At 43.7% G+C, this 12,471-nt stretch overlaps 1 protein-coding gene across 2 annotated transcripts in view; it reads right to left on the bottom strand.

Annotated features, from left to right (window-relative positions):
• fxr2 (fragile X mental retardation, autosomal homolog 2) overlaps positions 1-10,240 on the bottom strand; it is an 18,214-nt gene extending 7,974 nt beyond the window's left edge. Inside the window, exons 1-11 of one of the 2 annotated variants that reach the window (XM_046064833.1) lie at positions 9,539-10,240; positions 6,611-6,663; positions 5,507-5,600; positions 4,165-4,236; positions 2,615-2,763; positions 2,343-2,436; positions 1,890-2,006; positions 1,578-1,748; positions 1,391-1,469; positions 1,098-1,255; positions 582-668 (exon numbers count right to left, since the gene is read on the bottom strand). In XM_046064833.1, the coding sequence (XP_045920789.1) occupies positions 582-668; positions 1,098-1,255; positions 1,391-1,469; positions 1,578-1,748; positions 1,890-2,006; positions 2,343-2,436; positions 2,615-2,763; positions 4,165-4,236; positions 5,507-5,600; positions 6,611-6,663; positions 9,539-9,589 (1,125 nt within the window). In that variant the 5' untranslated portion in view covers positions 9,590-10,240. The remainder of the gene's footprint in view (positions 1-581; positions 669-1,097; positions 1,256-1,390; positions 1,470-1,577; positions 1,749-1,889; positions 2,007-2,342; positions 2,437-2,614; positions 2,764-4,164; positions 4,237-5,506; positions 5,601-6,610; positions 6,664-9,538) is intronic. The other variant, XM_046064834.1, reaches the window with a different exon arrangement.
• Positions 10,241-12,471: the final 2,231 nt, after the last annotated feature.

Genomic DNA, 12,471 nt, shown 5'->3' with positions numbered 1-12,471 from the left:
TTGGGGGGGGGGGGGGGGGGGGGGGGGGGGGGGGGGGGGAGCACTGACGTCTGATGGCAGCAGTGCAATGACAGCAGTTTCTATGGTGGTTTCGTGGTGGGTGATTTGGAGGAGGGGGTCTCACTTCACAGTGTGACAGCTGCCTCCACCCACAACAGCTGACCCTCAAGGGAGGTGTGAAGGAAGTGAGGCAGGGCAGGGGTCCTGACTTTATTTTTAGAAGCTGAGGGTCCAGATAGCTGGTAATCTAAACTCCAGCATACCCATCACCCTATCCCAGAGAGAGGAGCTATTTATAAAAGCACACGAGGTAAGGGCAAAATGAGGTGCTCTCAGCAGCTTTCCTCATGTGGTGCTGGGCAGGAGGGAGACAGGTGACTAATATAAAATGACCCTGTACATACGCACACACATGTCACATGAAGGAGCTGTGCTTCAAAGAAATACCTTTCCGCTACTAAGAAACACATTTATGGATTCAAATTCAAAATAAAAATGTCTGTGTGCAGAAGTACCGAAGTGCTGTAACAGAGAAAAGCCTAGTGCCGCCATCTAGTGGTGAACATGGAGGATCGACTAACCTGGAGATAAGACACGTGGTACTCCAAGAGCGCCTGAGCATTGCTGATGTTCTCTTTGGTTCCCACAAACACAAAGGGAACCATGCCCTGTTAAGCACAAAGAGGGGTAGATGAAGAGTTGAGTGTTTGTTTTAAAAAGGAAAACAAATAACCATTACTTTAAATACTCAGCCCTGTAACATTTTTAATGGTGACTTACAGACCATTTCTGGGATGATTGCTGTGCTTAAAAAAAAAATATCCACATGAAGCACACTCAACAGAAACATATCAACCCATCAGATGCCCACACATGCCCAATGTAACTGACATATGCTGTGCAGCGGGCTGTGTGTCCTGAAAGCAATGAAAACGTTAAGTGCTAGTGACAAAACAAGAGAGACAAAGTAGCAGAATGGAAAAGTGTCAAAGCAGACACCGCTGCAATTAAGAAGCTTTGCTTTTGGAGAGCAGAGGGGTGTGTGGGTGGGGGTGTGTGTGTGTGGGGAGGGGAGACCAGCCGAACGGTCCATTCACCTCTTTGCTGCTGGCAGTGTCGTCCCTGCCTGCCCCCTGCCTGCCTACCTCCTCCCGGGGAAGCTTTTTGTCGTTGTCTCCCTCAATCCTGACGCGGACCACGCCCGACTTGTCCACAATCTCCTGGATGACTTTGCCACTCTTGCCGATGACTTTGCCTACACAAGAGAGGACGATGAATAGAAAAAGGAAGGTCAAAAGAATGTCAGGATAAGAAAGAGGGTATATATGTGAAGAGGGAGGTTGTCAGCAACAAAATGAACTCTTTCAGGAATGTTCTGCAGCTCACTCACCTACAAGGTTCCTGGGTACCTGAAAGTAGTCTTCTTTGAACTCAAGATACTCTCTGGCTTGCTTAACCGCCTCTGGGGTCTGTAACAAAACACAAACATTAAAACAAAATTATTACAGCATTAGCAATCCATATATTGAGAAAAGACCCTGACATACAGTGCCACTTAGGCTCATTAAGCAGCGTACCTCTCCGTAGATCCTGAACGTGCAGCTTTCCTCCTCCAGCTCGATAGCTGTGACGCCGGGCACCTTCCTCGCCTGCTGGATGTTGGCACCGTGGGAGCCGATGGCGAGGCCCATCAGGTCCTCCCTGACTCTCACCTCCTCCTGGTATGCTGATGCTAACTGCTTACTTGTCTGGGATGGGAGATACGTAGGTGGTTTGTGTGCAAATGTGTAAACTGAGTCAGAATTATTGGCCAGGGCTTCTGATTGGTCAGTGACACATACCCACAACGATTGGTAAAATGAAGTGTGTTTGACAGGGTGTGTGTTTACCTCCAAATGTTTGGTGGCTTCTTCATTGCGGGACATTAGCATAAGCTTGGTACGGATGCTGCGAAAATGCATGTCGCTCAGAAGAGTTGCACGCTTTACTGTGGTTTCATTTGTAGACTGTGAAGGTAACAAAAAAAAAAAGGAAAAGGGATTAAGTAACAATATATAAACATAAGTCGGTGTCTGTCGATATGACCAAGTGAGGGTAAAAAACACAAAACTCTTTGAGACAAGAAGAGGAAGCAAGATGTGTGGCACGAGCTGGACTAAACTCTACACCCAACAATATTTTAGTAATACCCAGAATATCTCAGAGATGCGGTTCATTTTAACCTTTTTACGCTACAATTACTACAGGTCTTTGTGTTCTTTCCTCTCCTCTGGATATGTAACAAGGCCACTCACTTGTTCATGAGGTGAGAGACAGCTGAAGTGCGTATTCTGAGTACTCACCAGCACAATGAGTTCGTGTGTTTGGGCACTGTAGAAGATGCAGTTGGCTCCGATGGCTTTCCTGAAGTCTTTGTGAATGTTGTCATTTGCGCAGCTGTCGATAAGAACACAATCCACAGGAGAGTCAGCCTCGTTATTCGTTTGTCAGCATAGGGCCACCGTAACCTCCCTGCTCACCGAGGCGACTTGTGATGCAAGAACTTAACATTCAAAGAAAGGTGTTTAGACATGCAATCTTTTCACTGCTATCTATAGAATGTAAAGACACTCACATGTCTCTCAGGTCTTCTGGGACAGGGATGGGAACCTTGTGGAAGGAGTTTCGAGAGGAAGGGCTGTTGGGGTTGAGGGGCCTGATGCGCTCTGATGTGACAATCTCGTTGTATGTGGCGTCGCATGCCGCGTATTCAATCACATAGAACTGAAAACAATACAAGAGATACCGATTTTAATAATGTAGCCAGAAATATCAGATAGATGCCAGCTTGACAGCTCAGATAACCAATGTGAAATAAAAAAAAAAAAAAAAAAAGTATACAAAGAGCAGCTGTATTCAATCCACATCCAAATTCCGAATTAGTTGTCAAATTAAAAATCCATTTATGTCTGCTCTCAAATTAAGAAAATTATACTTCACATCAAAAAAGCATTTATTTTACAGCATCATTCATTTATTTAATGAAGCTACACAAGACTTCTTGCCCACATTCTGAAACAATGAAAGCGTACCAGTCTAATGAGATGCAGAGAAAGACGTAACAAATCTAGAGACAGAAAAAGGGGACCCATAAGAGACTTGGGCAGTGAGATGAATACTGCACACCATGCTCAAAGGACAGAATTAAAGCCATCAGTCAACGCTAGACATTCCTGCAGGCTCTTATCAGACTGCTCCAAATAACAGCACCACACCAGCAGCAACTCCCCTGACACAGTGGCACTACAAAGCTGTCCTTTCCATATCCCACTGACCCACTATTCAACCCGCAGCTCGTGCTGGTGACTCAGAGCCAATCCCGGTTCAGAAAATTCAAAAACAAAATGTCAAAATAAGCAAGCCGTGCCTGTTGGACTGAGACCGCTGTAAATCCAGTTGGACACAAGTCAGTGTGAAGAAAAAGCACAGAGTGTATGGGAAACATAATTTGAAGGTACAACGTCAGACCACATCAGGGCATACTGACTGTTTGAGCTCATTACCCAGCAGCACGTATCTTAGTGCTGGACTGTATTCACTCCGCACACAGCAGCTCAATAAGCAGTTACTGGCAAAACAGCAGAGCACTCGGTCAAGGTGGAGATAATAGAATAAGATAAGTTTTTAGCATCTATTACTGATTATTAAATCCTACGATACAGAGGAAGCGAGACTAACAGGATCTTATCACTGACACAAGGTATCATCTTCTCAATAACAAGAGTCCTTTTCCACTAAAACTCAGGAGCTAACAATTCCTTCAGCGTTTTAGTGTTTCCACAGCATCCGAGGCTCTGTGAAGATTACGCTAATTAGACCGGATTAAAAAAAACACAACAGCTGCATGGTTTAAAGTGTGTTTTCGCACACGACGAAACAACAACACAACAACACAGCATCCGGTTGATTTTAATTTACTGTTGTGTGACTATGTTTGAAATAATGGAGACATGAGAGGGCGGACAGGGGATTTGAAAACACCATAAAAAGGCAAAACACAGCGTTTTCATCTGCTCATTATGTGTCAGCAACAGAACTTTTTGTAAATTAAGTTTCAATTTATTCCCTCTCTCTATTAGCCTTCCCCCCACCCACAATGTTCCCTGGTTGCCAACAACCACTCACCTCTCCCTTCATCATTCTGACCCGGGCCAGCCACCAGCCACATGGCTCCTGTTCGTTGGCCCTGGAGTAAACCTGCAGGAGGACACACAGTGAAAGACAGATCAGTGTGAGACAAGACACTGCGACTATTACACCCACTAGCTGGGCTTCAAACTGTTTGCGGGGGGAAGCAAGACGTGACAGCAGTGAACACGGCCTTGGCTGCATGTTCAGCGAGCAAACGGCAGACCTGTGCTGTGTCTTCAATGGAACCCTGCCAATCCACTGTCTCACTGTTAGTATCGCAGACGAGATGCACACTGTACAATTAACTATCGCTGAGTGATATGGAGAACATGCTAAATATGTTAGGGCAACTCTGTGACAAGAATAAAATATGCAATGTCATAAAACAGACTCGAGAGCTTTTATGGACCATTTTTATGACTGAAGGTGTTTTGGCTATTTTGCAGTAAGGCAAATTCCTAAGGGAATAAATGTAGATGGTTTCACTCAGTTTTTTTTTGCATTTTAGAGCTATATGGATGTCCCAGTAATGGCGGTTGAAAGTCAATACTAGCCTATAGGGCTACATGGCCAAGCGCAGGAGCTGCAATCTTTTGATAAAAAGGTAAACAGTGTCCCAACATACCATTATAAAAGAAGCACTGTTGTGCAGAGCTGGACAATGACACAATGATAATTATTGCAATATAATTTTCCTCAATAACAATATAATAAATGTTCAATATATCGTCAGTAAATATTTGGTTTAATTAATTTGAATCATGAACAAATTAGCACTTAGTTTTTCTATTAAAATATTTATTTTGTTTGGGAAAAGGATGCTGAAAAGAGATTTTTGTTGAAAAAGATTTTATCAGAATAGTTTTGAACGTTCTACCTCAGATTTGTTAAGTGATCTACTGTTTGGCATCAAGTGTTTGTCACATTCTGACCATAAAGAAAAGTTTAACTACACAATTAACCATCTGGTTTCTTCTATTTACACTCAGGAGCAAAAATCAGCCTTTGAAGTTGAAAGAAATAATGATTTGACATATATCGTGATAATTATTGATATCGAATGATCCTGTTGTTCTATAAATCATATTCTCCAGACGTAAGGGAACATGCTTGTTTGGTACAGACGCACGCCAACAAACAATTAAAAAATGACATTTTCACTAAAATTGTGACCCATATTGCGATATATGTCAAAATAATATGATTTTTTTTGCTTATCGTTCAGCCCTACTAGCCTGTAATGATCCATCTGATGAAGTGTAAAGACATCAAGATCTTCAGACATGAGGTTAGCGAGCTATGAGCGGAGTCAGAGTTGCAAAACTGCGGGACTTACCTCCACCTCCTCTCCTTCACCAATTTCCTTGTGGTAGTCTGCTGGAGGAGGCAACCGCACGTCGCTGAAGGGCAACTGTCTCTCTGGCTGCCAGCTATGGCGAGACGACAGAGGCAAAACACAAACATGTCAGCTTATCAACAGTCACAGGTAACAATATTTGAATAATGTTATATAGTTCAAGCAGTCTTGTTGAAGCTCTTTCTCACTCATGTTATATTAGGATTGCAATGACATGGGTTTATTACCTACAGCATTAATGCAGCACATAAACAGACATTAATGAAAATTTTAAAAAATAAATGAATAAATAAAAAGGGGGGGTATTGAAGTTTAATGAGGAAGCTCCAGGAATTGTGTCTGGACAGTGACAGGCTATGTTCATTGTAAAATGTCCTTTTACATTAAATAAGAACTTGAAAAAAGCTTGAGTGTGTGTTAAAAAGTCCAGTAAATTAGTTTAAAAAATGAAATTGAAATTATTACACCGCACACATAAAATTAAAAGTGACTCATTTCTATGTTCATTCAGTATTTATATCTTAAAAAAAACTCTCAAGCTCATTTTGAATCAGATTTTCATTTGAATGCCTTATCAATCATTATAGACCAAAAATGTGTTATTCATTCAATATGTTATACAATCAGCCACTCCAACACCTCCATGTGCTCAGAAAAAGTAAAAGGAGAAGGGGTGTGGGAACCGTCCCCAAAACGACACAGGCCACCATACTGCACCCCCCCTCCCTCCCTGCATACCTTGGGTCACTATTTTTAGGGTCACCCTGCTCTACACTCTGAGCAAAGCAGATAAAAAGGGACCAGAGGGATGGGTGGTAGAAAGGAACGGTAGGTGGGGCTAGGAGTATAGGAAAGCATGCTATCAGGATGGCAGGGTGGGGGGTGAATGGTTAGAGACGTGTATGGACAGCTGCATGCCAAGCACAGGTGCTCAAGAGGACCATTTTGAATGTCTGGGTAAAGCACTAGCCTGGAGCAGTCGTCATAACTCAATTACTACAGTTCAGGCTTCATTTCCCCATGTACTGACAATTTATCAAAAAGCAGGCATACAGGAGAGGTTATCAAAAAGAGCAAACTTACTTGTTTTCAAAAACGATTGTGAGCGAGTCTTCGTGGACATCTTTGATGTAACCCTAAAAGAAAAAGCAGAGAGGCAGAATTTTATTCCCATGAATGCACACAAGACAGCGACGAGGGGTGGGGCTGTGAGCATTTTTGATTTTGCATGTAAACAACACAGACAGCTGACTTGTAAGACGCGCTAGACTGATACTGTTGCAGAAAAAAAAAAAAAAAGAGCATCTAGGGCTTTTTGGAAGCCGAGACATCACATCACTGACACAATCCTCTGGCTGTGAATCCTGTGCTGGGTAAAGTGACAAACAACACCGACTCCTCCTGACAGCACAGACAGCCTGGGAATCTCTCTCACACACAAACACACAGAATTAAAATGCACGAGCTCTCGTTTTGTGTGTAAGTTGGAAGACTATAGTTTTATAAGAACCACGCTCATGAGGGCACGTTCATGAGGAAGACAGGCACTCGCTCATCCCAGCCCATATGGACAGATTATGAGACAACTGTTACGAGAGATATCACTTCAAGGTGTTACTTGTCCATCATGACCGTCCACAAATCTGTCACAGGAGCCCTAAACTTTGAAAACCCCACCACCACCACCACCACCACCGCTGAGCAATGAGGAGGCAGGAGAAAGTGGTAGGTGTGGCGTGCCTCTCGGTGTGACACTACCATATATGGGACAGAGAAGTCAGGCACTATCTTCACTTGCAAGCATGCCTGGGGGTCTGGAGTGGGGGGTGTGAATTCACCTGCTGGGAAGGTGCTGCCTTTGCACTGCAAGAGTTGGCTAGGGTTTCAGCCTGGATCAAGGGCAATGGGAGTGCAGACACGGTCTTTTGATACCCTTTGAGCAGCCCTCTGAATACAACTTTGGTTATCAATTACCACCTACTGCTGTTCTGAGCTGGTCTGGTAACTGGTTAAAACTCGCCTCTGTATGGACACAAACTGTTAACTTCTGGCTCTGCGGGATCCAATTGGCACTAGAGCTGGGTAGCTTCTGGAGAACGAACCAGCAACCCCAACAGGTCTGACTGAAAAAGTGCCCATCAGGATTAGTTAACATTAGGAAACAGCTGCTTGTGGATGTTATGTCAGATGTCAAGTATTACTTCCACCAAGTCAAAGAGCAGGCAAGCCCTCTTTCTAGCATGACATGACGAGTGGAAAGGCTGGGCCAGAGAAGGGTCACAGCTCCGTATGTGACGTTGCTTCATCCTCAGGCCAGCAGCCACATGCAGGTCCATGTGGTGATCAGGACCTTTCAGACCGGACCTGCCAGGTTCCTCACTGCAACCTTGCTCTCGTGAAAATTTATTAGAAGTGATAATCGTACCTTTTCCACACAAGTAGGTGTGGCAAAAAACTTTGTTCATTCAAGATATAAAACTAAAAAACACCCGCCCCACCACAACCAAAACAAATGTGGAAAATCACTCACAATTAACAAAACACAAAGACTGTTATATGCTTGCCGCTGCAAAAGGAGGACATGACTATAAACAGGACAAAGCACCTATCAAGAAAATTGCACTGAGTGTCCTGACCGGTTCATAAAAAAATGATCGTGATTCGCATTTGAAGAGAAAAACCCGACTCACACTGACACCAAGGTGAATAGAGGTGCATTCGAAAAGCTAAATCTTTTTACCCTGTGTGTCAATCACAACAGGGGGAAAAAAAGCAATCAAGCTTTTTGCCCCTCTCTCTCCCATCGAGGACAACATATCTACTGCAATATGACATTTAGAATGTCACTAACGCAGTTAAGTGTCCGTGTCGTCCATTAAATGAGGGCTGTGAGATAAAGGCGTAATAGAGATGAGTGGAAAAGCGTTCATTCACGCCAGAGCCAAACTGTCACCCTGTAAAACAGAACGACAGGTGAAGCAGCATGAGGAGAGTAAATATAGGCTCCTCACTAAACCGCCATGTGGCCGGTTGACCAGCTGAACACCCGAAGACAGACGAGGGGACAAGAGCACATGGAGATACATGTGTTTCAACTGAGAGCAGTAAAAATAAGATGTCATAAATGTGTAACTGGAAAGACAGGAGAGGACAGGTAGAGTTTGCTTGTGTGTCCCCAACCACCATGGTGCCGCCTCTGGTTGGGATTACCCACATCAGGTTTTCAGAAACTCCTATAAATGTTCACCAAGACCCAGATCCGTGTGAGCGACTAGTAAAAACATAGATATGTAAGCCCTCTTTTCATAAAAACGAATGTGCAGAATTCAATTTGAAGTCACCAAGTTGCCATCTCAATGTGATGTTTGAAAACAAGCTGTGACACAGCAGCAACAAAGACTTTAAGCCATGTGTCTGGATGTTAAAGTATTCTTTCAGTTGAAAACGAGACAGAACTGAAACAGAAACAGACCCTGTGGTTCTTTGTTGTCAGAGCACTAAACATAAGATGTGAGGTATAGTAGCAGCTACAACGTGGGTTGGGCAACCAAACAAACGTGAAGTATGCGAGCTTTGATGTAGCGTTTCACACTTGTACGCAGGAAAACAGCTGTCTGCTCAGCATCTCGCTTCACTTTCACAGGCTTGCATCCCACATTTCGAGACAAAGCAGTGTTATGAGCATCACTGTCTAACTATGAGAATATGCTTCCTACGGTTTAGGCTGTGTTCATATTTGCTAAAAAACAACCAAATATAGGCCATAACGTCACATGGTGATGACAAGTGTACTTAGCTTCACAGCTAGTTGGAGCTAGCTACCCACCCCACAATGGCCAACCACCCTAATGGAAGGCAAAACCATCTCTGTTCGTGAGGACTGGACCGAAGCTAACATTAGCCAAGTGAAGGCTAGCAGGGGCCGGGCTCAGAAGAACGAAACCTAACAGTTTTTCCTGAAACAAAACTTTTAACTGGGACAGCTAGTAACTACGACTGTAACCATGTTACCTTGTAGAAGGCCCCGTTCGAGCCGCGAACTTCTACGGCCAGCCCGTCCATACTGCTCGGTAGATCCCCACGGCAGAGCTTGTCTGTGGCTGTAACGACTCCCTGCGAGTCCGGTAACGGTAACACCCCCAGCTTCGCCGGCCCTTCGCCGATATCCGGCCGCTTGTGGATTTCCAGTGTTTCGGGTGGAGGGACAGGGGCAGAGGAGAAGGGGTTGGGGAGATGGGTGTGATGGTGTCAACTAATGCAACGCAGACGCTGTCTCCAGCAGCAGCAAGCTCCGTTGTCTTGTGTTTGTCTGAATGTGGGATTCGGTGCTCGCGAGCTGAAAGGCACCGCCACGAGAGATGGTGAAGCCTCCGACGGACGCGAGGAGGAAAAGCAAGCTAATGATGCTACGGCTGAAGGATGCTAGCTGATGGATAATTAGCTGGGAGGCTAGCTATCAACACCTTGATCCCGTCAGTTTTCAGGGATGCTAGCTGGCTAGCATTTGATAGCCTGGTTGCGTTTGTTGGCTATATGTGTGGCGCAGTCGTTGCGTTGTATATAATTGTCCCAGAAGTCGTCACCGGGGGTCGTTTCTTAAGTCTGTGGTGCAATTTTCAGCGGCGTTTCTTTCCCCCAAAAAAGCGTTTGAGATGCACTACCGCCCGGCGACTCCTTACTCCAACTCCAACCGTCCCCACAAACACACGCCGATAGAGTGAATCAGAGAGGGACTGAATGACCTCGAACACCCCACCCCTCCACGGAAAAGACCCGCCTGTTAGGAAAACCAGGCTTGTGATTGGTCGAATACCTCGGCAATCAATTCAAGTTTTCATTAATTGGTTTAACAAATAAGGGTTGGTCCATAAGCGTGACCAATAAAATCCAGAGAGTCGCATCCTAACACAATCCATTGGTTTTATTCCCTGTCAATTATACTCTTACTCAAATTGACTGGCTCCTATGTTTAATTTTGCCCACTCATTGATGAGTGAGGACCACCAGCTATTGTGTAAACAGCACTACAGTGAAATTACTATACATGTTGTGTACCAAGCAGAAGTTCACATGCTAGAAACTATATGAGGGTGGAAAACACACCAGATTAGGGATTTATTTTATGCTTATTGGCACATCTTGTCTAAACCCACAAAACTGTGGCAGGTTGCACCTTATTCCAGTACAATACTAAGTAAAGAAGTAGTATAAAACAGTGTGGGTAAAGTTAGGTAAGGGTGTGGTTACAAAGCACCAAGAATGCAGCACCAAGAAGATCAGATATGGGCAAGGACGGTCGCGAGGAAACAGCTGTCAGAAGCGCACATGAGAGGCCAAAGGTTATGGGGGAAAACCACACACCACAGGAAATGTCACAATTTTGGAACCCCAGATTCGGATTCAATATGGATGGGAGAGAATAGGATGGCTACAGGGCCTGCTCAATTATTTTTGTTATATATCTAACTAGTCTTGTAGAAAGTCTTTCCACAGCTGTTAAAATTGTGCATAACAAAGTATTATAGATATTATTGACGATAGCAGGGAGCTTAGTGTCTTTGGACGCAGCTGCCAGAGAGCCCAACAAATGACAAGGCATATTGTGTAATCTCTTCCAAAAAACATCCAAGTGCTGATAATAAGAAGCCATTATGAAAATAACTTGAATTGCGAGCCCTAGTTATCCCCCTACCCTCACTAACCCCTGCTAGTCGAGCTCATCGTGTTTGCCACTGCAGAAAAAAATTATACCAATCTGGCACAGCAAAAACAAAAAGAAAAAGAATAATAACGACAATAATTCCCATTGAATTGAACTAGAACATTAAATTTTATTGACCTTTATTAAAGTTTGCTTGCAATATCACCTTGCAAGTTCAACAAGCTCTTGTATAGCAGGTTAGCTTTACTGCCGACACCAACCACAACAACTGGCCAAATGTGGGTGCCAGCTGATGGTCAGAGCCAAGGGCAAGAAATCAGATCCAAAACGATTTTGAGGACAAGGAGAATGATGACCAGCATCAAAACACGATAAGAGACACCCTCTCAACCCTCAGCCCTGTGCAGCTTAAGGTCTGTAATGTGAAGAGAAGATGGACATAAAACACTGGAGGGTGGTATTCAGAGAGCCTGTTCTTTTACAGGCCCCCTTAACCAAGTCAAACCCACATCAGTGGTGTTCCTAAACATCTACTTTACAGTATCTAAGTCCATGTTTTGATTGAGTAGACTGAATTCCCATAATCTGGATGAGAACAGCAGAGTGAGTTTTCACCCTCAGAAACCCACCTTAACAATGTCAAGCAGCACAAACACTGTGTTCTACTATTACTGAGACACCGATCGATGCAACAAGGCCAACACTCAATAATGTACCATTTGTACTTTAGCTCTGTGGTTTATGTGAAAGTGTGAAAACAACCAACGATCCACTATGGATTATTGTTGTAAATTGTTTTACGTGGTTGGGGTACTTGTTGTTGCTTTAAATGGACACATTAGGTATGTTCAAGTGCTTTGTACCAAGCCTTGTGAACAAGAGGATAATTCAAAGTGACTACATAAATATCATTTGTAAGATATTTTTGTTAACCGTCTGTGCTTTTTCAAAGTTCAACTTTCTTTATCAAATGCAATCATGCAGGGTACAAATATAGTGAAATGTATGTCCGCAAGCTCCTACTATTGTGCAAAAAAAAAAAGCAATTATAATACGAATATAAACAAATACTAAATAACAATGGTAACTGTAAGTAACTTTGAGTAATAAGTAAGTAAAAAATATTCTTGAATATTAGTTTTTCGGCAGCGTCCTCATTTAGGATCCTAGTGGCCTGAGGGTAGAAACTCTTCCTGAGTTTCTGTGCTAGCCTGGAGAAAAGGCCGTTATCCAGGTGCCTGAGATACAATTCGCCTGGCCGTTGCAGTGCCTTGCGGTCCTG

This window comes from Micropterus dolomieu, linkage group LG12, assembly GCF_021292245.1.
Source record: "Micropterus dolomieu isolate WLL.071019.BEF.003 ecotype Adirondacks linkage group LG12, ASM2129224v1, whole genome shotgun sequence".
NCBI classification, from domain to species: Eukaryota; Metazoa; Chordata; class Actinopteri; order Centrarchiformes; family Centrarchidae; genus Micropterus; species Micropterus dolomieu.
This window is presented reverse-complemented; position numbering and strand designations above follow the sequence as displayed.